The sequence below is a fragment of the Centrocercus urophasianus genome, unplaced genomic scaffold, assembly GCF_019232065.1.
Source record: "Centrocercus urophasianus isolate 14NV4802_14NV808 unplaced genomic scaffold, USGS_Curo_1.0 seq_10, whole genome shotgun sequence".
Classification (NCBI taxonomy): Eukaryota; Metazoa; Chordata; class Aves; order Galliformes; family Phasianidae; genus Centrocercus; species Centrocercus urophasianus.
Genome location: NW_024884142.1, coordinates 27,237,163 through 27,257,556, shown reverse-complemented (window position 1 = coordinate 27,257,556; position 20,394 = coordinate 27,237,163). Strand labels below are relative to the sequence as shown.

Genomic DNA, 20,394 nt, shown 5'->3' with positions numbered 1-20,394 from the left:
AATTTCAGAGTCTGTCTATCAGACATTAAGCAGGTAACTGCTTAAGAGGAGTTATATTCTAGAGAATATATTAGAGTAGAAGGAGAAGGAGGAGAGGAGAATATTCTTTCTGATGTCATCTTCCCTTTGAAGTCTTGTTTCTTAAGAAAATGGAGCTCTTACAGTCGATTTCTGCAGAGGATATGAGAGCCTACTCCTTCTCTCCTCTTCCTAGCCAATAATTATGAATCTGCAAGCCAGCTTCAACTGCAGCTGGGTACTGTTATTTTTTGGAGCACCAAAGGAGTAAAAGTCAATTTAACCAACTGCATGATCATGGGAAGGTCAAAGGCAAAACCATATCATCAATATAGTGTTAAGTATTGAAAAAAATAATAAAAACCCACCTTTCAGGTAATTCACATGCTGCTTTCCCAGAGATGTGCACAAAATATTAGCATATAAAACTATGCCAAAGCTGACCATCCATCTAGGGAGTATCAGTTACTAATAACTGACACGTTGCAGAGCATCTCTCCATAAGCAACACTGCAGAATTAAAACTGAAAGCATTTCAGTCCTTCTTGATAACAAAATAGTGACAGTACCACTTAAATAAGTTATGGGCAACGACTGCCAATCCTCTTCTAATTTCAAGTCGAATAGATGAGAGGGCACTGAAAACATGGCAGCTCATTTTAGGATAGCCAGTCATGGTCAGATGGCAACTTAACCTTTATAATGGCTAGTATTAAAATATTTAACAATTTTTTCAGAATCACAGGATCATTAAAGTTGGGAAAGACCTTATACGATCACCAAGTCCAACAATCAGCTCACCCCCACCATGCCACTAGCTGTGTTCCTCAGTGCCACATCCACACAAGTTCTTGGACATCTCCAGGAGCGGTGACTCCACCACCTCCCTGGGCAGCTTGTGCTGCTGCCTCACCACTCTTTCTGAGAAGAAATTCTTCCTGATATTCAATCTGAAAATAGATATTACTGGTACATCTAGAACAGTGGCAGCTATTTTATTTTTTGTGTGTTTCCCCCGCCCCGCCGGGTGGGAGGGAGGTGGGGGCAGAGTGCAGCCTCATAACGATGTATTTTTAATAATAGAAAAAAAGACTACAGATTCTAATACATTTATAATACTACAATTTGTCAAATATTTGTAGGTACTTACATGGTCCTTACCATAGTATCTGCAGGCCATAAGCTGTCATGCTTTTACACTCAGGGCAGCTAATGAGAAGGGCTGTACAAGTCAGTGATTTCATACAGACATTTTTGCGGCAGACCAAGACACTGCCTTTGTTATGAATTCTCAGTTGGCATCCTAAGCTTCTGGAAGCTCTTCTGTAACACATTATAAACTGAGAATACAGAAAAAAAAACCCTACAAAAAGACATTAAGTAATATAAAATCTTTTATTATTATTATCCAAGGTAATTTTTTATATTTTACCAAAGATAATTTTATTCTTTCTTTACAAAGCCGACAGACATAATTGGATTGCTTGCAGGTCAAACAGAGACTTCAGATGAAAAAGAACATTTTTCAGTGACTGGTTACCTGAGTTACAGTACAAGGTTTAAATTCAGACAGTATTGCTCTTCAGAGATATTACAGTAAGAAATAAGACTTTCAGCTCAAAACCTAAATCAGTGCTTGCAACAAAAATAACTTTCATGAACCAAAACAAGAGATACCTTACATAACACATATCATACTCTTCTGCTTCCCTCTACAATAACTTAATACACACAATGTCTTAAGTATTAGAAAAAAATATTTACAAGATAAGATTTACAAGATAAAACACAGTATAAAATTTCTTCTTCCAAAGATGTATTTCTTTCAATAAACAGTTTGGTACCAAGTGTGAAATTTCAAGTCTTACAAAAATCACTTCTCATTTATTTAAATTCATGAAGGTAAATAAATAAGATTGTATTGAACAAACAGACTGATATCTTCCACAGCTTTATGCAGTAAAAGCGTGCATCTCTTCTTGAGAGTATCCAAGATCCTCCAGACATCTGGAAGTCAGAAAACAAATTTGTAACATCAATATCTGGAATCCAAAATTCAGCACAGACAACTTCAGCACCTCTGCCTTGTTTTTATTAAAACACACACAGCGAAGTTTTCCTTCATTTACCTTAATAAATGCATTTAGAAAACACTTCATGACCATGTATGACATGTTAGGATACTAACATAATTCCTAAAAATAAGTAGAGCTATCATTTGATGCATCTCTGCTTTATTAAAAGACAACAGTTATTGTATTGGGCAATTCCACCCTCCATTAGATCTGTGCAGCTGTCCTCAACAATGCCACAGGAAAGACAACCCTTTATCTTTAAATATAAGCCACATAATGAAAGTATTTGGTACAGATGTAAATAAATACATTAATAATAATCCAGAGAACTGCTTGCAATAGAACAGCAGCTTTGATTTTTACTTCCACTAACTTAATTTATCCAGCTAACACCTACACAGTAAGCTTCTTTCCAATTATATCATTTGTTTCTCCGAGTAGTGAATTTAAAGCAGTACTTTAGAAAAAAAATAAAAATAAAAAGAGATGCTCTTAGAAAGTTTTGATAAGTTACTAGAGCTCATGAAACTTGCATACTGCTCTTATACTCTTTAATTAAAAGCTTTGTTGAAAAGCTCAAAATAAAGCCATTTTTGAAAGACTTTCAAGTCAGAAACAATATAGCTGGCACGGCTGATCAAACTTCACAGGTTCCTCATTCCCAAACTCATTACTTAAAGTACTCACTGTAGTCCCTGCTGTGTAAAAGGCGTTGGACCGCAGATGCAGATAAGCACCTTGGAGTCTTTTTTACTTCTTTTCATACACTCAGAGAGAAGAGCTGAAGAAATCTTCCCCCGTTTACCCATCCAGTCTTCTGCTGGCTCTGAAAGAATGAACTGAACCTCAAACCTGGAAAGCAGAAGAATATTCCAGAAATATTGTATCTTATTAGAAAACAGCAATATAAAATACTACTGAGACACTGCCATCTGCTGTGATTGTTTTTTTGCTCTGCTCTATTGCTACTCTACAATGTTAATTCTTACAGACATTTAGCTGTTCCCAGCACCAAGTCAATCAAACAGCCTCCACAGTTGGGTGTTCAATTATTTAATGCAATCTTTAAATGTTAAGAACAGGAGCTGTGTATTTCATCTTACAATAAAGAAATAAAAAACAGCAGGTACCAATCAAGATACTGAAGCATAGATTTTATTTTTCCATGACTGACTTATCCAAATGTTGGCATTGCTCAATTCACAAGCAGGGAAATAAGAATGTTTAGCCAAACCTTTGAAAATATCAGCACAATTTAATTAATGAGAAAGTGTTCCAACTTGTTTCTAAAACCCACTAACAGTAGTTATTGAGTGAAAAACAAGCACTTGTGTATCTGAGGCTGCTACTGAAAGGGAAAAGGGGATTTTGCTGTAAATTTGCACAATGTCTAGACTACAAAGCTTCAAAGGTGCCAGACATCACTATGTTATGAAATAATATTGATTCTTCACATCAGTGCCATGAAGGAACAGATGAAATTAATTTGTTCACACAATTTCAACTAAGAATTACATAAGCATAAACGAAACATGTTTGTTTCACCAAAAATTCAGGCATTAGTGATTTAACTAGTGCTAAAAGGGTATTGAAATTAAAAGGCAGCCTGACATTCCTATGTCTCCTGACATAAATATGATATGCTAAATGAAGGTAATATTACACGTGCACTACTGTGTTTTAAGCCACAATTAGATTGTAACTGAGAAAAATAACAGTGAATAAACAGTAAGTAAAAATTTAAGTAGGGCCTAATTTGAACTCTGAATTTCAAGCTAAGAATTTTGGCCACAAAGTGACACTAAAGAGACTTTTCATGACTCCTCAGTAAATTCAGTGTTGTTCAATGGATACACTACCCTAGTCTATTATTTCCCTCTCTTTGCATATCTATATATCCTATCACTTAGGCTAATTTTCTTCATCTTCAAAAAGCTTCTCTGACACTCTTAGCTATTATTACACCTAACATTCCATCTCCAACAAACATCTCAATCAGTGCCACACCAAATTCTTAGCCTCCCAGAACATAATGATATACCCTGCTGCTAAGCATCTGTGACCTGTATAACCAAATCACCTTCAACCTCCTGTCTCACTACATTCTAGGTAAGAGTTTCCAGAAGCAGGATCTGCCATAGCTGTTCAGTTACTGTATGTCTCCAGATGTGTTCTGCTATACACTGGGATGATAAAATTGATCTTCACAAGAGTTGTAAATACCTTTCATCTTTAAGAGCTAATTGCTCTAGCTGGTTTCTCCAAAGTATGTCATCATCTTTTTTGTTGAAGAAGATCAGCTTCACTGTCCTTAAAAATAAACAAACAGTATAACTGCAGGTTGTTCCTGTTAATGAATCAGAACTTAGTGGATTATAAAGAAGCTTCTTACATTAAAACAAACAAAAACCCATACTCTTCCATTCTCTTCTTAAATCATTTTTTGCTACTAATCCACTAAATCTTTCTGGATGTACTTTAAATCTGTTGGAACTGTGACCCCCTCTTCTAAATGCCCCTAACCTTGCCTATGGTTGCAACTTATCCTTCAGGAATCACTGTTTTTAGAAAAATAAAGTCTTTTATAGTTGCTAAGGCCCGAGTGAGAATACAGTCTAGTTGCTTTTCAGGATCTATCTAGTGGTTTCTCAATACTGTTTGAGCACTAATGCTGCAGTTAATACATCATTAATGAACTCTATCAATCTTTTCCGTGTTACATCTCTGCAAGCTGGTATATGTAAGTGGAATTTCAAGAAGCTCAAGTCAATACTAAATTCCTGAAGATAGAACCCTAACATATAGGAGCAAAGAAACCTAATTCATGCAAAACTACAGCTGTGAACCTGAGCTCCACTTTAGTTCAGTGCCCAACACTCTCCTATATGGAAAAAACTTTGCTTCCAAGAGACCAACAACAGCATTATTTTTACATGAAGCTGCACTGAAGCTATTATTTCCCTTCTCCTCCACTTGTTAGCTTGCAGAGCCATCTTTCATTCATGTCACATATGCTAGGATTTCTGGATTTCTGTGGAGAGGAGTACATGGTCTCCAGCTGCTTCTTAACTGCAATTTAAAAGCCTATGTTCTCCCTGAAGACATCACGTTTTTCTGTCTTTTAACCTTTTTCCTCTTTTGCAGTTTGGTCACAATTCAAGATACCAGCAAATCTCCTAAAAGCTATAGCAGATGGCAAAGGTAAGAGATCATCTACTTAAGAGAACACATTCATTTTCAGCTGTCAAAACTTCAGCACTGAGGTATGATAGTTATGTATAATACCAATCATCAACAGCATTACCAAGAGGTTTCAAATGCAGTACAAACCAAAATAACTTGCAGTATACAAGCTCTGGAAAGCCTTCCCAAATCAGTCATGATGAATCTTTAAATCCTAAAATTAACCCAAAGACCACAGGGTTCTTTACCCAGGTTCCCAGTGCCTGCTTCCCTGGAAACATGGAAAGTAAAGCTTACTTCAAGAATGCAATGCTGCCAGAGCTGGGGTGATGCTCCACCGCATCAAGCACTGCTCAGGTGAGGAAAAGAGTCAACAGAAACACACATGGGAAAGCCATAGAATTTATCCCTTGGGCAAAAAGGTAGGAACTGGGATGTGCAAGAAATAATTCTGCACACTCTTACTGATATTCTGTACTCATTGCATACACATTTATCTGGTGCAGTGCTGCTCAGAACATGTTATAAAGAAAATAAATACCCCCAAAACTTGGAATTAACTGCTAAGAGTACTGCTATAAAAGAGGGAGAAGGCAGCTAAATGGAAGATGTAGAGATTTAGATATGATCCTTATTGCTAGAGAAGACATATTTGAGAGAACAATGATGGAGCTTCAGATCAGAAAAAGAATGAGGAACTGTCAGTTTTTTGAAAGTTGATGGGAGTCAAACATACCGCATCATCCGGGGATGATAACAATGAACTCTGAAAATTGCTATGAAAGGTCTTAAAGAAGGGTGCACAGACAGAGGAACAAAAATGATCCTTACATGAACACAGAGGAAGAAGAAGTACAGAATGTTGTAAAACCAGCTTCTAAAACAGAAAAGAATGCTGACAAAAGTGGAACACTGTATTAAGAATGAATATAAAATTGATGTGGTAATTTAGGAATGAAACCTAAAAACAAAACAAGACAGCCATCAAAGAGAATGAAGAACAGACTGTTCTAGAGAAGTGTTAGCCCTCTGCTGAGTGCTTAGTGCCTCTGTGCCTCAACCTTCTTTATGAAATGCATCCAGCTGATTGTAGCAATACAGCACGAGTAAAAAGGAACAAAAATCTCAAATAGGAAAAAAATTGTGCAAATATTCTTCTGAAAGGAATACTGTGTCCTAATACAATCTGGCCAGTAAGAGACGAAATAAGGCTGAAATAAAATTGTTATGGCTTCATATACAAAAGGATATTGCAGACAGGAAGAGAATCGATTGCATTCCACGTTCAATGTAGATAGGAAATGACAGACCTAAAAAAAATAAAATGAGGAGACAAGCTAGACAGAATGAATGGAAATCCAACGATCCAAGATAATAACATCAAGGAAAACACCATGCAGGGAAGCTGCAGGTTCTCTAGCATTAGCAGTACTACCTCAGAGGCTCAGTCAGCACCTGACTAGAACTAGACAGAAGCTGCTTCAGTAGGTGATGTGATCATAAAGTCATTCAGCATTATCTCTGCAATTCGTGTTCTAGTGTATGTGAACCACATCTATGGCAACTGTTACTTTGCACGGTCACATAAAGAAAGTAACACTCATATATTTATATATATTATATACACAAAGTATACAAATATGACATAAATACATGTGTGCACATGTGAAAGAATTCTGTGACATTTGCTTTAAAATAAAAGTTGGAAAAAAAAAGTTGAGGGTAAACAGCAAAAATAAGGCCATCAAACAGAGCAGTCAGTTCATCAAACCTAGAGCAGTCAGAAACACAAGGCTTAGTACCTGTACTGAATCAACATATTCTAACTATTCTACCTCATGAGTCTCCATGGCAACTAGAAAAAAAAAATCATTTATTTTAATTAATAAGAAAATGTATGCTGCTGTAGCTTGAACTAACTGCTGCTACTGAGTTCCCATAAGAAACCATGCCAAAGAGAATTAAAATGAACACTTCTGGTCATCTTTCAAGGACACAGTAGACACAAGCACCAGCTGTGCAGCAGTAGTGTTCCAAACACATTACCTATTGTGTTTATTCTGCTTATGAACAACATATTAAGACTTGCACCTTTTACTATTGGTTTTACTTTCATATTATATTTACCTTACACATACAAAGTTTTCCACTCAAGAAGAAAAAGAAAGTCAAATTCACTTAATAGTGTTTCCCAAGTCTTTTGCCAGGTGATAAATTTATTTCACAGTGCCCATTTGCATGTGACAATACAAGATCCTTTGGAAAAGCCTTACCCTCAAACAGTACATACGCTGTGTCCTCACAAAACAGCATCTTTTATGCCAGACAACATGCAGTATAAGAATAATGTACGCTTTTAGATTCTTTTCTAGAAACAGATCACTGAAGTACACATGTAATCCTTTTCATCTTTATTATGAAGACTAGTCTTCAATTTAAATCCTTTATCCTCTTTCAAAATGTGCTTTATGAAGACATAATGAGCCAAAACATCCTGTGCTTATATTCAATAAAACCCAGTAATACAAATTAATAACTCTTACAAAAGTCTGAATTTAAAGATACAGGAAAGGAGTGTCAAATCCATAAAACCATCCTCTGCAACAGCTCTTAGGAAAATGAAGGTCAGGCATGCTTTCTATTTATGTGCTCACACAAATCACAACAGTCCACACTGACAAAAACAATCTATTAAGAAATTCCATTAAGCATGATGCTGGAAGCAAACCGTGGCTAAAAGCAATACAAAAACACCTTGTATCTCTTTATAGAATCATAGAATGGTTTGGGTTGAAAGGGACCTTTAAGATCATGTAGTTGCAACCTCCCTGCCATAGGCAGAGACACCTACCTCTAGACCTCTTTCAGAAGATGAGCCCCAGTCACCCTTTGCATTTCCTTTTGAAGTTGAGCTACTATGTTATTGAGTTTCCTGAACTCTCCTGAGACTTTTTACACTTCTAGTTTACATTACAGATTAAATAAAAGATACACATGACAAAACATTATTTTAGGGATCCACGTCGCCTTTTACAAGAGAACAGACCCAAGACAAGCAAGAATCACATGCTCTGCCTGAATGCAACTGAAATCCGTATTTGAAGACAGCAGCATGGTCAAACTCAAAAACAAAACAACAACAAAACAATAAGAACAATGGACCATATCTGGAGTAAATTTAATTTGAGCTCCTAGTCACATTCTTCTCCTCTCAAGAAGAAAAGATTTTTCTACGAGATACTGAAGAAACAGTTGAACTCCAATGAAAAGCACTTACGTCTCACATCAAACCACAGTTTACTCTTCACTGTGAAGTGGATTGAGATAACTATGCCCAGGAACTTGAAAAGCTAAGGGAAGCTCAAAATTACAAACAGTAAAAAAAAAAAATTGATGTTATTTATATGTCTGCAGTGACACTGTTCAAGGCAAATGAAATTAGTTGCCTGCTGAAAATAGAAGGTTATAACATGTAGAGTTACATTAGCAAAACGTAATCAAGCGGCATGCAGAAAACTAAATGGTACAAGAGTGAGAAAACTTGTGCAGAGATACAACAAAAAGAAAAGGTGCTCTGCATCAGTATCTCTAAAATAAACTGAAGAAAAATGCTTTCTTGCCCTTTGGTTTTGAAATCATTTTATTGAGGACAGCCCATCACACTTCATCTCATTCTTCATATGGATCACTTTAGCTTGAGCTTAAACCACAATTAGTGTACGTACCGGAGACAATCAACTTTAGCCAGAGCAAAATTCAGCAGTTTAACCATTGGTGTGAAGCCTGTGCCCGCTGCCAATAAAAAGAGGTCTTCTAGAGCTTCAACTTGTGACTTCTTGAAGTTACCTTCAGGACTGCTGACAGAAATATCATCACCTTTAAAATCAAAACAGAACAGTAATCCTTAATGAGATGAAAACAAACTAGTAATCTGATTTTTAAAAGATCCTTTTATACTCCCTTCATCTTTGTAGTGTTAAGATTCATTTCAGAAGGGTACAATATAAATCACACATGGATCATTTATGCTAAAAGAACAAGTGTTCAATCAAAATGATTTGTGAAGTTACTATTAAAAATCTACCTTATATCTGAAACATAAAAGGAAGTATATCTTGAGTCAAACAGATTTGCTTGCCTTTATTAAAAAAATACAGTCATTTTTATTTAAGATATATATACTCAAATACAAAACAAGCAACTAATATATTTATATACACAATCAAGTACAAGTAATTAACTGCTTGATACAGCTGACATATGTGCAAAGACAAGGCCAACCTCTGCAAAACTAAACACAAAACATCCTAAGCCACATACTTACCTATTTGTAGGTGGTCAAGTGCCTGCGTAAACAATCCACAGGAATAAATTTTGATCATTAAATATATATGCGCACCATCCTGGCTAAATGGTTCTTTGAAATCCAGTGGCAAAAAAGGCAATAAAGGTGTATATGGTTTTACTACTTCTGTCCCTAAAGAAAAGACAAAAGATAGCTGATAGAATAGAAAAACTGTATACAGTAAATTATCTGCAAACAGCAGAGGCTCAAAATAGAGACGTGTTAAGATATCGATGGTCATGTTCTCAGTTTTTCTTACCTGCAATGATTTGTTTGAGGTAAACGTGTTGTCCAATGGGAACCTGGAGATGAGTGCTCTTAGGCAGCATAAAGCAGAAGAGCTTGGTGTCATGGGTAACTTCTGTCTTAGAAACCAACTTGCATTTCCTGTAGAACAATCCTAAAAGCATCAATTGCCTGTTACTTACGTATCTTTTAATGAGAAAGAAAAAAAAAACAATAAAACCAACAAAAAACAATAAGAATACTTTACAAAAATATTACAGATAGATGCTTTTGTACCATTAAAATTATTTTTCTAGTTTGGAGCTAATTTTTTAGCCTTACTTTAGGCTCTTACCAGACTGAATCTGTGTTATTAGATAGCAATGACTATGAAGAAGCAGCAAATCAACACAATTTTTCTTTCAGAAAGCAGAACCATCTCTGTACCACATTGTACCTGTACTAAAGTCACCACAGAACTTCAGCATGAATAAAAATCTGTAGATCAAAACAGCTTGGGTAATGGAAATGAAAAGTAAGGAGGCAGAGCACCACACTGCCTAAACCCACCCAGCACTCTGGGTATTTATTCAGCTGACCACCCTGCATTGTTGCTGTTTTACTGCTACTGACACAGCAAATATTTCTGATAGGGCTGTCCACAGGGAATAATACTTACAGCTCTTGCAGAAAGATGGCATATATTGGCTAAAATATATGGTCTGGCACCCTTTCATCAACTACTATCCTAGCACTTATACTTGCAGCACTGATACTAGTACACTATACCAGAACACCTTGTGTATGCTCACAGGAATTTCTATCCCATTGTTTAAAACATCAAACAAGTTACAGCAGGAGGAGCTTACATAGATGACAGCTTAAAATGAAAATGCCCACGTTCATGGTGAGTTTTTTTCATCTTAGATAGACAAGCACAATGGCCTATCAACACGCAACTGCAAAGAGCTTTGCACATTTTTGGGGGGGGGGCCAAATATCAACATTTAAATGCTTACACCTGACATAAAATAAAACTAACAAGTGAAAAACAAACAGAACTCAAGGCAATGCACCCGTGATAGCTGCACAGATAGCGCAGAATAAAAATGCCAGATGTAAAGCTATAAAATAGCTTTAACTAAACAGCTCAGCTCTCAAGGCTCTCCTTTAGTACTGGTACTGTGTAAGGGAACTGCTGAGTCCTGGCCTGAACCTCTGATTGATAACCTGAAGCAAGCAATGAGTCAGCCACAGGAGCACAGGCGAAGGCAATTCACCTGTGCTGCTGGAAGGGGTGGAGCCTGGCTGCACCTCTCCTAGACCTACTTAAGAGCTGACTGCCAGTGGGGAAGGATCTCTTCTGGAGATCCACTCTATTGCAGTTTTGTAAGTGAGCCCAGGATATGGGAAAGCTTTCTATCCTCTTTTTGTTATTATAGTCTGCTTTGCCTAACTCTCTTGTTTATTTTGTAATTATAACATATTAATATTCATTGATTACCCATACTGCTCCTGCTGTTGCCTACCTGCCTGCCTAGAAGAGGTGCTGGTCCATAGAGCTAGGTGCAGGTACACAAGTTACAATACACCTTGTATCAGTTGTTCTACCTACTCTTATCAGCCATGGTAAAAATTCAGTAACTTTGCTCCTCAACAAAACAGGGCTAAAGTTACTCCATCTGCAGCAAAAATGCTTTTTTCCCCATCTTATTACAACTGATACATCATGTAAGCACAGCTACTTGCACAACCAGTATGTCCTTCCTCCACTCTTTTAAAAGTTCTCACGGATCTTTCTCAGTTGTCTCACAGCTACACACTGGAGTAGCATGAGCAGCCATTTATCTACAGGAAACCACTCTGGCCAGCAACATACGCGTCCACGCATCTTTCTGAAGGGATTACTCTCCTACTTGACAGTATGTTCTGCCTGTGTTAAAAGTGCTTCCAGCACTGTCACAGGTAAACAAACTGCAACTATCCAATCTTAATATTATTACTATTCAATAATGCAAAATACATTATACTAAACTGTAAGTAGTATTAAGGAGAGCTGCTGTGTTTGCAACACACTTTGTATTATTGGTTTCTGCAGTTTATTGGAGGAAATATAATATTTTCTTTAAAGACTTCCTTAATCTCTTATATAAAAATGCATCAGTTCACTTTACGAGGTCAGTATTACTTTACCAGGCTGGAAGTCATGATCATTTTACTTCCAGAATATATTTGTTGTACTTCACAAAAAGTTGTTTGCACACCAAACCAATTTCGCATCCAGCAGACAGGAAAAACAACTGAGTTGTTAATTACTATTTCTGTGCTCTTAGTACAAGAGATGGGGCTTTCTCACAGTTAACAGCATTTGCTCTATGGGAGCAAAATTGAAACCTAGGCAATTTAGAGGCAGGAGGCACAATTCTAAGCAAAACTGAGTGAGGCTAATTAAGTCTACACTATGCAAACAGAAGCCTCCAGTGTGTAGATATTATTTCCACACTGAAAGCAGAGAGCTGGAATAAAGGAAAGACAGTTAGCTGAACATTCCTCTTTTGTAACCCTTGGAGTATTTCAATTTTATTTCTTAATTAATAAATCGCTGAATAAAAAATTCTGGACCATGGTTTAAAAAGCCACAGATATCAATATACTTACTATATTTCCTCACATTAGTAATTGAGGAACTGAAGGAACTCAGCTCAGCAAGCTCTGACTCAACAGGTTCTGAAACTTGCGTAAGCAAAACTACATTCTAAAATAACCTAAACGTAGCTAAGAAATGTGCTTTTATACACATAATCTTCCTTTTTGGAGCACAATAATCTCTCAATTTTCATGGTCTAATTACCATAACTACAAGCCAGCAAGAGTGAACAATGTTTAATCAGTTCTTAACTTTGCTCTCACACACAAGGCAGTCTAAATTTAGTCAGCTTTTGAACATAAATAGGCAGAGGGTCAAGAGTGCTTCAGAGAACTGGGACAGTAGCAATAACATCAGAAACATCTTTATAATACATTATGTTATTGCATGGAAATTTCTAGTTTAGCTGGAAAAAAAACAATCACAGTGATCAAGGTAATGCACTTGAGTGCTGCCACGAGTTCATACCATTCCCTCACCACAAAATGAATTCACATGTAACCTCTACCACCCCCTACAGATGCAGCAGCTTATTTAGAGGTGGCTTTGAGTGCCTCGTTTAGGCATAGCTCAAGTTACAAAGGTACAGAGTGCTGGAACAATGTTACAGCATTGAATAGGGATGCATCTGTAGTAATAGCAGGACGTGGAGGTTTTTGTTTCTTCACTAGTTACTCCCACATCCCTTGTCACAAGGTAAAGGTCTACTGAAGTTTTCATACAGATAGAAGGGATATCAAGCACACAGGCACCCATGAGATGCAACAACTCTCAAGCAGTTTTCAACTTCCCCTATTACATTCTCCCACCCTTTCTGCAAGACTCAAAGGCCTCCAATTCTACTGGAAGACAAAACAGGAAAATGAAATCAGGAGGAAATAAACAACAAAAAAACTTCTACTGTGAATCTGTTCAAGGAGAGTATCTGAACAGTTTTCAACAACTCCAGAAAACATTCTTAAAAAAAAAATGAAGTATGGTCACAGAAAAGAAAAATCCTGGGTGAAAACATGTTGAACATGCCCTAAAATACTTAGAACTGCTAATGAGGCCATATTTACCTCTTTCCGTGCGCCTGAGAAGTGTATTGTGACTCTCCAAAGGCAATCCCAGCACTTTCCATTGAATATGATCCTTTTTCTTCAAAATAATCTCTACCTTCCCAACTTTTTCAGCAATATTTACTACAAGAGAAAATTGTTTCCTACTGTTACTTTTAGTTACACTTTGCCCAACAATATAATTTTACTCCCCTATCAAACTCAAGAAGGATTAGTCATTTTTCAAGAAGCACAGGATTAATGCATTATCTTATATTTTCTGTTATCCCTTATGCTTTATGGGGCCTTTAGAATACGTATAATTAATGTATGATATTTAATACATCTAATAAATATGTTGTGAAAAGATTCACAGTCCATCTGGTCAGAAATAACACGAAGTTCGAGTCCTTATTTACTGGAAATAGTTAATTACTACCACATACTTCCCTTTTTGCCAAATGGCTATTTGAATGAATAAATAAGTTTATGAAAATCCTATTCAAAACATAGAATGGCTTATATATACACACAACACAGCTCCCTTCTAATTATTTTAGTGATACTCCAAAGGATCAGAGCATCATCAACATTATTATTTTTTTTTTTTTTTTACAAGCTCAAGTGGCAAAATGAAAAAAAAGAATTTAATTGTATGGTTTGATTTGGTTGACTGTGTCAGAACCTGATGGTATGAAAAGCTGTGAAGTACCTGATGGATCAGAAAATTAAATGAAAGTTCTATATTTCTTCTAACATGGGAATGTAGAAAAGTTACAAGAGACAACTTACCAGCAAAGTCATCTTGAACTTCATGATCCAAGTCTGAAATAAAGAGAAACAAATTAGTTTAAGCAAAAACTGAATTACATTCTATATATGTAATACATGTCTTTATATATTTGTACAGCTTAGAGCAAGAAATACTGTGTAAACTAACATGCCTACAACCCTATGTGTCTTTACTTGGTCCTGAAATTTCACTCTTGCTTCATATCAGTCTCAGTGTTTTCTGCAAGCTAATGCATAACATGTTAAGAAAGGCATCATTTTCTTTTTTTTTTTTTTTTTTAAATAGTGACTCATGATATAATTATCAACTTGTATTCATCTAAATCATTCCATCTGCCCTTTTTGAATAAGGGCTTTTTAGTAAGTGATCTATAACACACACCTGAAATAGAGAAACTTGCATAACTTTCACATCAGTCTCTTATTACACTTTATTCCATATTGGTTAGAACATCAAATAAGAAACAGAATTAAAAAAAAATATATACATACTGACTAGATGAAGATAGGAGTTGATAATGTAATCATTTTCAATAAAGAGGAATAAAATTTAAGTGGTATATGCAAAATATATATGGCCTGATGTGAAGGTTTTAATATCGGAAAACAAAAATTAAGTATTTTCAACTGTAAAATCACAGTACCTACCAACTTCTACAAGATATGAATGATCATCCAGGATGATCTCTCCCCTTAGTCTTTTGTGTTGACAGTCCACTATCACCAACTCTGCATTCATACCCTTTCACAGACAAGGAAGAAGAGCATTTTAAGGAAGTTCTCCAAGAATTCAAGCTGGATCACAAGATCCTGTAATTATCTCTTTCATAAAATACATTTACCTTCTGCTTAGTATATATGACAACAGTGATCAAATCATCTGTTTGAAACCAGTCATAACTGTAAAACAGAAGTACAGAAAGAAAAAAAGAAATGTATACATATACAATTTTGTTCAGCATGCCAAAATATATTTAATGAGCAGTTTTCAAGCAGAACTTCTTTCACAAAGATACCAGCCAAACACATTATTTACTATGTTTTCAAGAGGTAAGCCCAGCGATTATAAATTTTGAAAAGAAGATCAAAATAAAAGCAGTCTAATTATTCATCCTAATAGTGCATAGCAGTTAAAGTTATATGCAGTGGTTTTAGTTACAAAGCATATGCATCCTCTTTGCAGTATATGAACCTTCCAAGAAAGATGGTTGAAGTCCTTGGCTCCAAGCAAAGTTATTACATTGTCAGAGCAGTTTCCAAGAGTTACAGGTTCTACCTTTATACCACAAAACCACAGTTTCCTTCATTTGCCCAGATTTAGGTTTTACATTCTCACAATTCCCAAGCTACCCAAATCTTGTAATAACTACAGAATAGAGTAAGCATTTGAAGGGCATACTGTATATTTCTTATTGCTTTCCATTACCATACACTTGCCAGGGTTTTCAAGACCTCTTTGGCACAGCAGCCTACCTATCCAAGGCAGAAAAGCTATACATCTGACTACATCTTATGCTTGGCTCTCAAGTGTACATCTGTAGTTCTGACCAGCATCATGAAGGCTGCAATCCCAGTAAGTAAAAGTCAACTCTACCCGCACAACTCTACACACTCCTTGTGTATACATTACTACTGTCTTCTCTCTTTCCCAAGTCCTAACCACTTCTGTTTAGTGTTTGAACTCTTGGAGAAGAAAGAAGGGATGCCCCCTCCAAGACACATTCCTGTTAGCCAGCACCTTCCCATTTGACACCAGGACATACCAGACACACATGAGGAGAAAAGAAGCAAGGACTGAGGAACAACTCCAGAAGATAAGCCATGTTCCAGTTGCAAAATGAGGAATGAACATGGTCGCACATAACTAGCTCAAAGTTTCTGAAGTTGCATTATGCAAAAATCAGAAAATAAACCTGAGAGATTCGAGGAATCATGAGAAGAAAGACACCTCAGTTACTTCATTGTGTTTTTAAAGTTTGCTTTGTTTTACGTTTTCAAACTGCAGAAACCTGAATAGCTCTATCACATCTTAAAACATTCCAGTCTGAAAAGAGGTACCTCTCCAACGCATGCCAATTATTACTGACAAATAACTCAAGTAAAAAAAAAAAAAAAAAAAAAAAAAAAAATCAGCCCACTTGGAATCACTTCCCAGGACTTTCCTCAAGAAGCAAAAGGCTGAGGAGCCAGTGAAAATAAACCATACAGTTGTATGCAATGCACGGCAGTAAAAGTGTTAGAAGCCAACAGACCAAGCCAAGAAATATGCTTCATCTTTTGCCTGTAAGGTCAATAAGACCTTTGGCAAGCTATTTAAATCTGAAACCTCAGATTAAACCCCAGCTTTCCTACTTGTGTTGGTAATGAGATACTCATTCAGCTGAAACATCAAGATCTAAATATGGAAAAAATCGTCTCTATTTACAAAGTACTGCACAGCGTTATTAAATAGAATGTTCAACAAAATGAAAACCAAAAGTTTACCTTGGAGTTGTATCTCTAGCAGAAGCACCCAGTACTTCCCTCTCAGAGAGCATACCTATGAAGGGCAGAGAGTTGTTAAAACACGTGCTATGATGCTCACTTAATAAAAATCATAGTAAGACTTTTTTCAATGTTATATGCTAAATATCCTTTCTCAATATATGGTGGTTTTCTTTCCACAGGAAAGTATTCATGGTCTTTATTTTGCTTTTATTCAGCATTCAGTCCAGGAGAGCAGGCTCCTAGAACATGAAGCTCTGTTGCAGAAATTAAGAGTTCTACATTCCACAGAACCCCTGCATGCAAGTTTCCTGGTATGTGTAAGCTGCTCTGTTTCATCAGGTATTAACTTGTCCTTTCATACTTTGTGACAGTGAAGCAGGGATAAAACATCTTAATCAATTCAATGGAACTATTTGTTCAGCTTTGTTTTCAGCTGATATCTCTCTACTTTGTGCTTTGCTAGGAATTTGGAAAATATAAAACAGAGATAACATTAAAGCAATTGCAATCCTTTCTCCATTTCAATAGAAGGAAGCTGTGTAGAAACACAATGGAAGAAGCTGCACTGACTGAGATATAATTTGCAACACTGCATGAATAGAGCAATTTCACCAGACAATGGTTAGGCAGAGGTCGAAGCTGGTAAATGCTGGACAAGTGAAAAGGATTCCAAGCCCATTCAAAGACAAGCCTTGCAAACTAGAAAAGGATAAGCATATAATGATTTAGGTAGGTGAGAATTCACAAGCTAATTATCTTCAACGTGCCAATTCAGTTTGGGAGTCTGAATAGAAGTTTAAATGTGCGAATTACATGACTTCACTATGTAAAAAGTAAATAAAACAAAGAGCACTGTTTTGGTCTAAACCAATCTGCCAAGACTACAGATCATTCATATGAGGAATGGGGCTTACTGGTGTTAAGTCATAACAAAGACATATAATGTATGCTTGGGCTGCCCTCTGTGGATAAGAGAAATTTGTGACCATACACACTATTTGCTTTTGTGAGGCAACAGAAATATACAGCTGCCAGAATAAGAACATTCTAGCAAACTAAGTTATTTGTTAATTGCTCTGAAGTACTGTAAAATATTATTTGAAAATAAGAAGTCACACTGCAATAAAAAAAGAAAATTATTCAGGTGATGAATTAATCAATTAAGGTTAGTGCTCTGCTGTGCATGACAGTCATATGGTCATGAAGAAGGACTGGTAGTGAATCCAAAGGCTGACGGCAGCTATGAAATGAAGGAGTTTCAGTTACTGAGAGAAACAAGCAAGGTAGTGAGCAGAACTACAACTTCAGCTTGTTCAGGGAACTGTTTGGCAAAATCTCATGGGAGATCAGATAGCAAGACTGCTGATTGATAGCCTCTTGGGTAACCCTCATAGCCACACCAGAGAGATGAGTTTGACAAGTTCAAATCTGAATAGGAAATTAGCAGGACTACCAGGTGCAAAAGGTGTGATCAACACTGCAAAGTACAACTGCTGGCTAATTAATTACAGCTGGCGTTCCTGCTGCAGACAGTAACAAATGAAGGGAAGCAGCTGAAACATTAAGTCCCTTCAAATGGTATCCATAACTTTTTTCAGGCTAAAGAAATAGGCTGACAAAAACTGCATGAAACTCAAAAGTAAATGCATGATTTCATAATAGAACGGGCCGAGGAGCCTGTCTGGATAAAAAGCAGTTTTGCAGAAAACTTCCTTGGGACACAGTAAGAAAACCTGAGCAAGCTAGGGCACGTACTACGTTACAACACTGTGATGACAGAAGCCAAATGCAATCTGAGCAAAAACACAGCTTATCAGCTTGAGGAAAGCAGTTCTTCCCCTCTATTTAGGATTTGTAAGTCTACATCTGCAGTACTGGCTCCGTTTTAGCCCTCCAGTGCAGGGCAAACGTTGACATGAGCAAGTCCAGTGAAGGGCTACCAAGCTGGTCAGCAGCTGAAGCAAAGAATGCTTGAAAGGAGGCTGAGGGAACTGGCCCTGCTCCATCTGCAGAAGGAAGGACTATGGAAAGGACTAAGCTCCAGATGTTTGTTCCGACCTGAACTATTTTAAGATTCTGTGAAAACTTTCTGTATCTGTTATTTTCTTTGTTCTCTGAAGGTCCAGAATAAGCTTAATCCATATTTATAAACTTTAAGTATTACTAAGAAAAATAGAAATGCATACATTACTTACACTAAAGAATCTCAGCTGGTTGAACCACAAGATTTAGTTTTCTGTACTTGAAGTCCTAACTCAAGCTCTCCTCCCATCATTCTTTCCCATGCCATCTGAGCTTATACTCAAACACCAACTTGTTCTCAGATGGTGGAATTGCCCAAGTCATTTATTTTACTTCTAATACTACAGAAATATGCATCTTAATAGTTTGAGCACATATGAAATTTGGTTTAGCTTGAATGTACAAGGTTGGAAAGCTGATTATTAAAGTATGTCTTTGATGCTTACTTGCTTTTAAACGAATGTGAAGTTTTCACGTATGCTTTGGAAATAACAGTGTGTTGAAATTTTGTTTGAAACTCAAATATGAAGAGATATCCAAGAACATATCTGCCTTTAAGACTTAAAACGAGCAACATATCCTGGAAACTTCAGCTTTCATTTTCTCTTACACTACAGGTTGTTGATTGTCACAAAAAATCAAGGATGCATTCAAGTTAATAGACATGAGCACACTACACAATACAATTATTATTTATACTTTTTGGATCAATAATGCAACAAAGTGTCTTCACCATACCAACAACTTCCTAGAAAAGAAAAAAATAAATAAATCAGAGCCCACACAGGTTTCTCTTTCTAACTTTCAGACAGTGCTGCTTATTTCCAGACTAATTTTGACTTAAATTTACAAGAGCTACAAAGCGAAACAACAACAGAATAAGAAAGAAGTCTTACAAGGTAAAAGTATGTCCACAACAGTTAAAAGTCAGTGCAAAAATTTTTTCCTGAAGCCATATCAAACAGGTAAACTGAATACAGGCATCAGCACTTTGGCAGCTTCACTGGAAAGCACAATCAGAATTATTTCCTGTCTCCTGAGGAGTCGCATATTCTAGACAAGAAAAGTTATTTCATGATCCTTCTTAACCAAGAAGAGATGAACACCAAAATAGATGGCATATTTAACTTACTTCTTGAACCAAAATGCTTGTGGTGTATTTAGTGACTAATAACTGCTGCCTAGTGATACAATTCTAATATAAAGTTGAGTTTGTGTTCCAGTTCTTCCCGCCTTTCAAGGAGGGATGAAAATGTTCCAATATGTTTGTTGATGAAGTCAGGCAGCAGACTCTGTCGCAAAGTTTGGAAAAAAAAACATTGTAAAAGGATATTTAGGAGAACAGGAACAAAAAAAAAAAAAAAAAAAAAAAGAAAAAAAAGAAAAAAAATCAGTTTTTCTTAATTTTATATGATATATGTTGAACTCAAAGGTATTTTTGTGTACTTCAGTGCTACTGCATACTGCAAAGTAAACTGCCTTTTGGAAATCAAGTATGAGATACAATGTTCATAGAACACAAAACAGCAAGAAGGACTGTAAGAACAGAAGAAAGTAAGA

The 20,394-nt window shown here is 36.4% G+C and overlaps 1 protein-coding gene across 3 annotated transcripts in view; it reads right to left on the bottom strand.

Annotated features, from left to right (window-relative positions):
• Positions 1 to 1,443: 1,443 nt before the first annotated feature.
• LOC122158413 (cytochrome b5 reductase 4) overlaps positions 1,444 to 20,394 on the bottom strand; it is a 28,789-nt gene continuing 9,838 nt past the window's right edge. For 2 of the 3 annotated variants that reach the window (XM_042815111.1, XM_042815117.1), the window contains 11 exons: positions 16,810 to 16,864; positions 15,168 to 15,225; positions 14,974 to 15,067; positions 14,326 to 14,358; positions 13,555 to 13,677; positions 9,881 to 10,021; positions 9,601 to 9,753; positions 9,002 to 9,152; positions 4,317 to 4,403; positions 2,781 to 2,945; positions 1,444 to 2,025 (listed from right to left, as the gene is read on the bottom strand). In XM_042815111.1, coding sequence (XP_042671045.1) covers positions 1,971 to 2,025; positions 2,781 to 2,945; positions 4,317 to 4,403; positions 9,002 to 9,152; positions 9,601 to 9,753; positions 9,881 to 10,021; positions 13,555 to 13,677; positions 14,326 to 14,358; positions 14,974 to 15,067; positions 15,168 to 15,225; positions 16,810 to 16,864 — 1,115 coding nt within the window. In that variant the 3' untranslated portion in view covers positions 1,444 to 1,970. The other variant, XM_042815124.1, reaches the window with a different exon arrangement.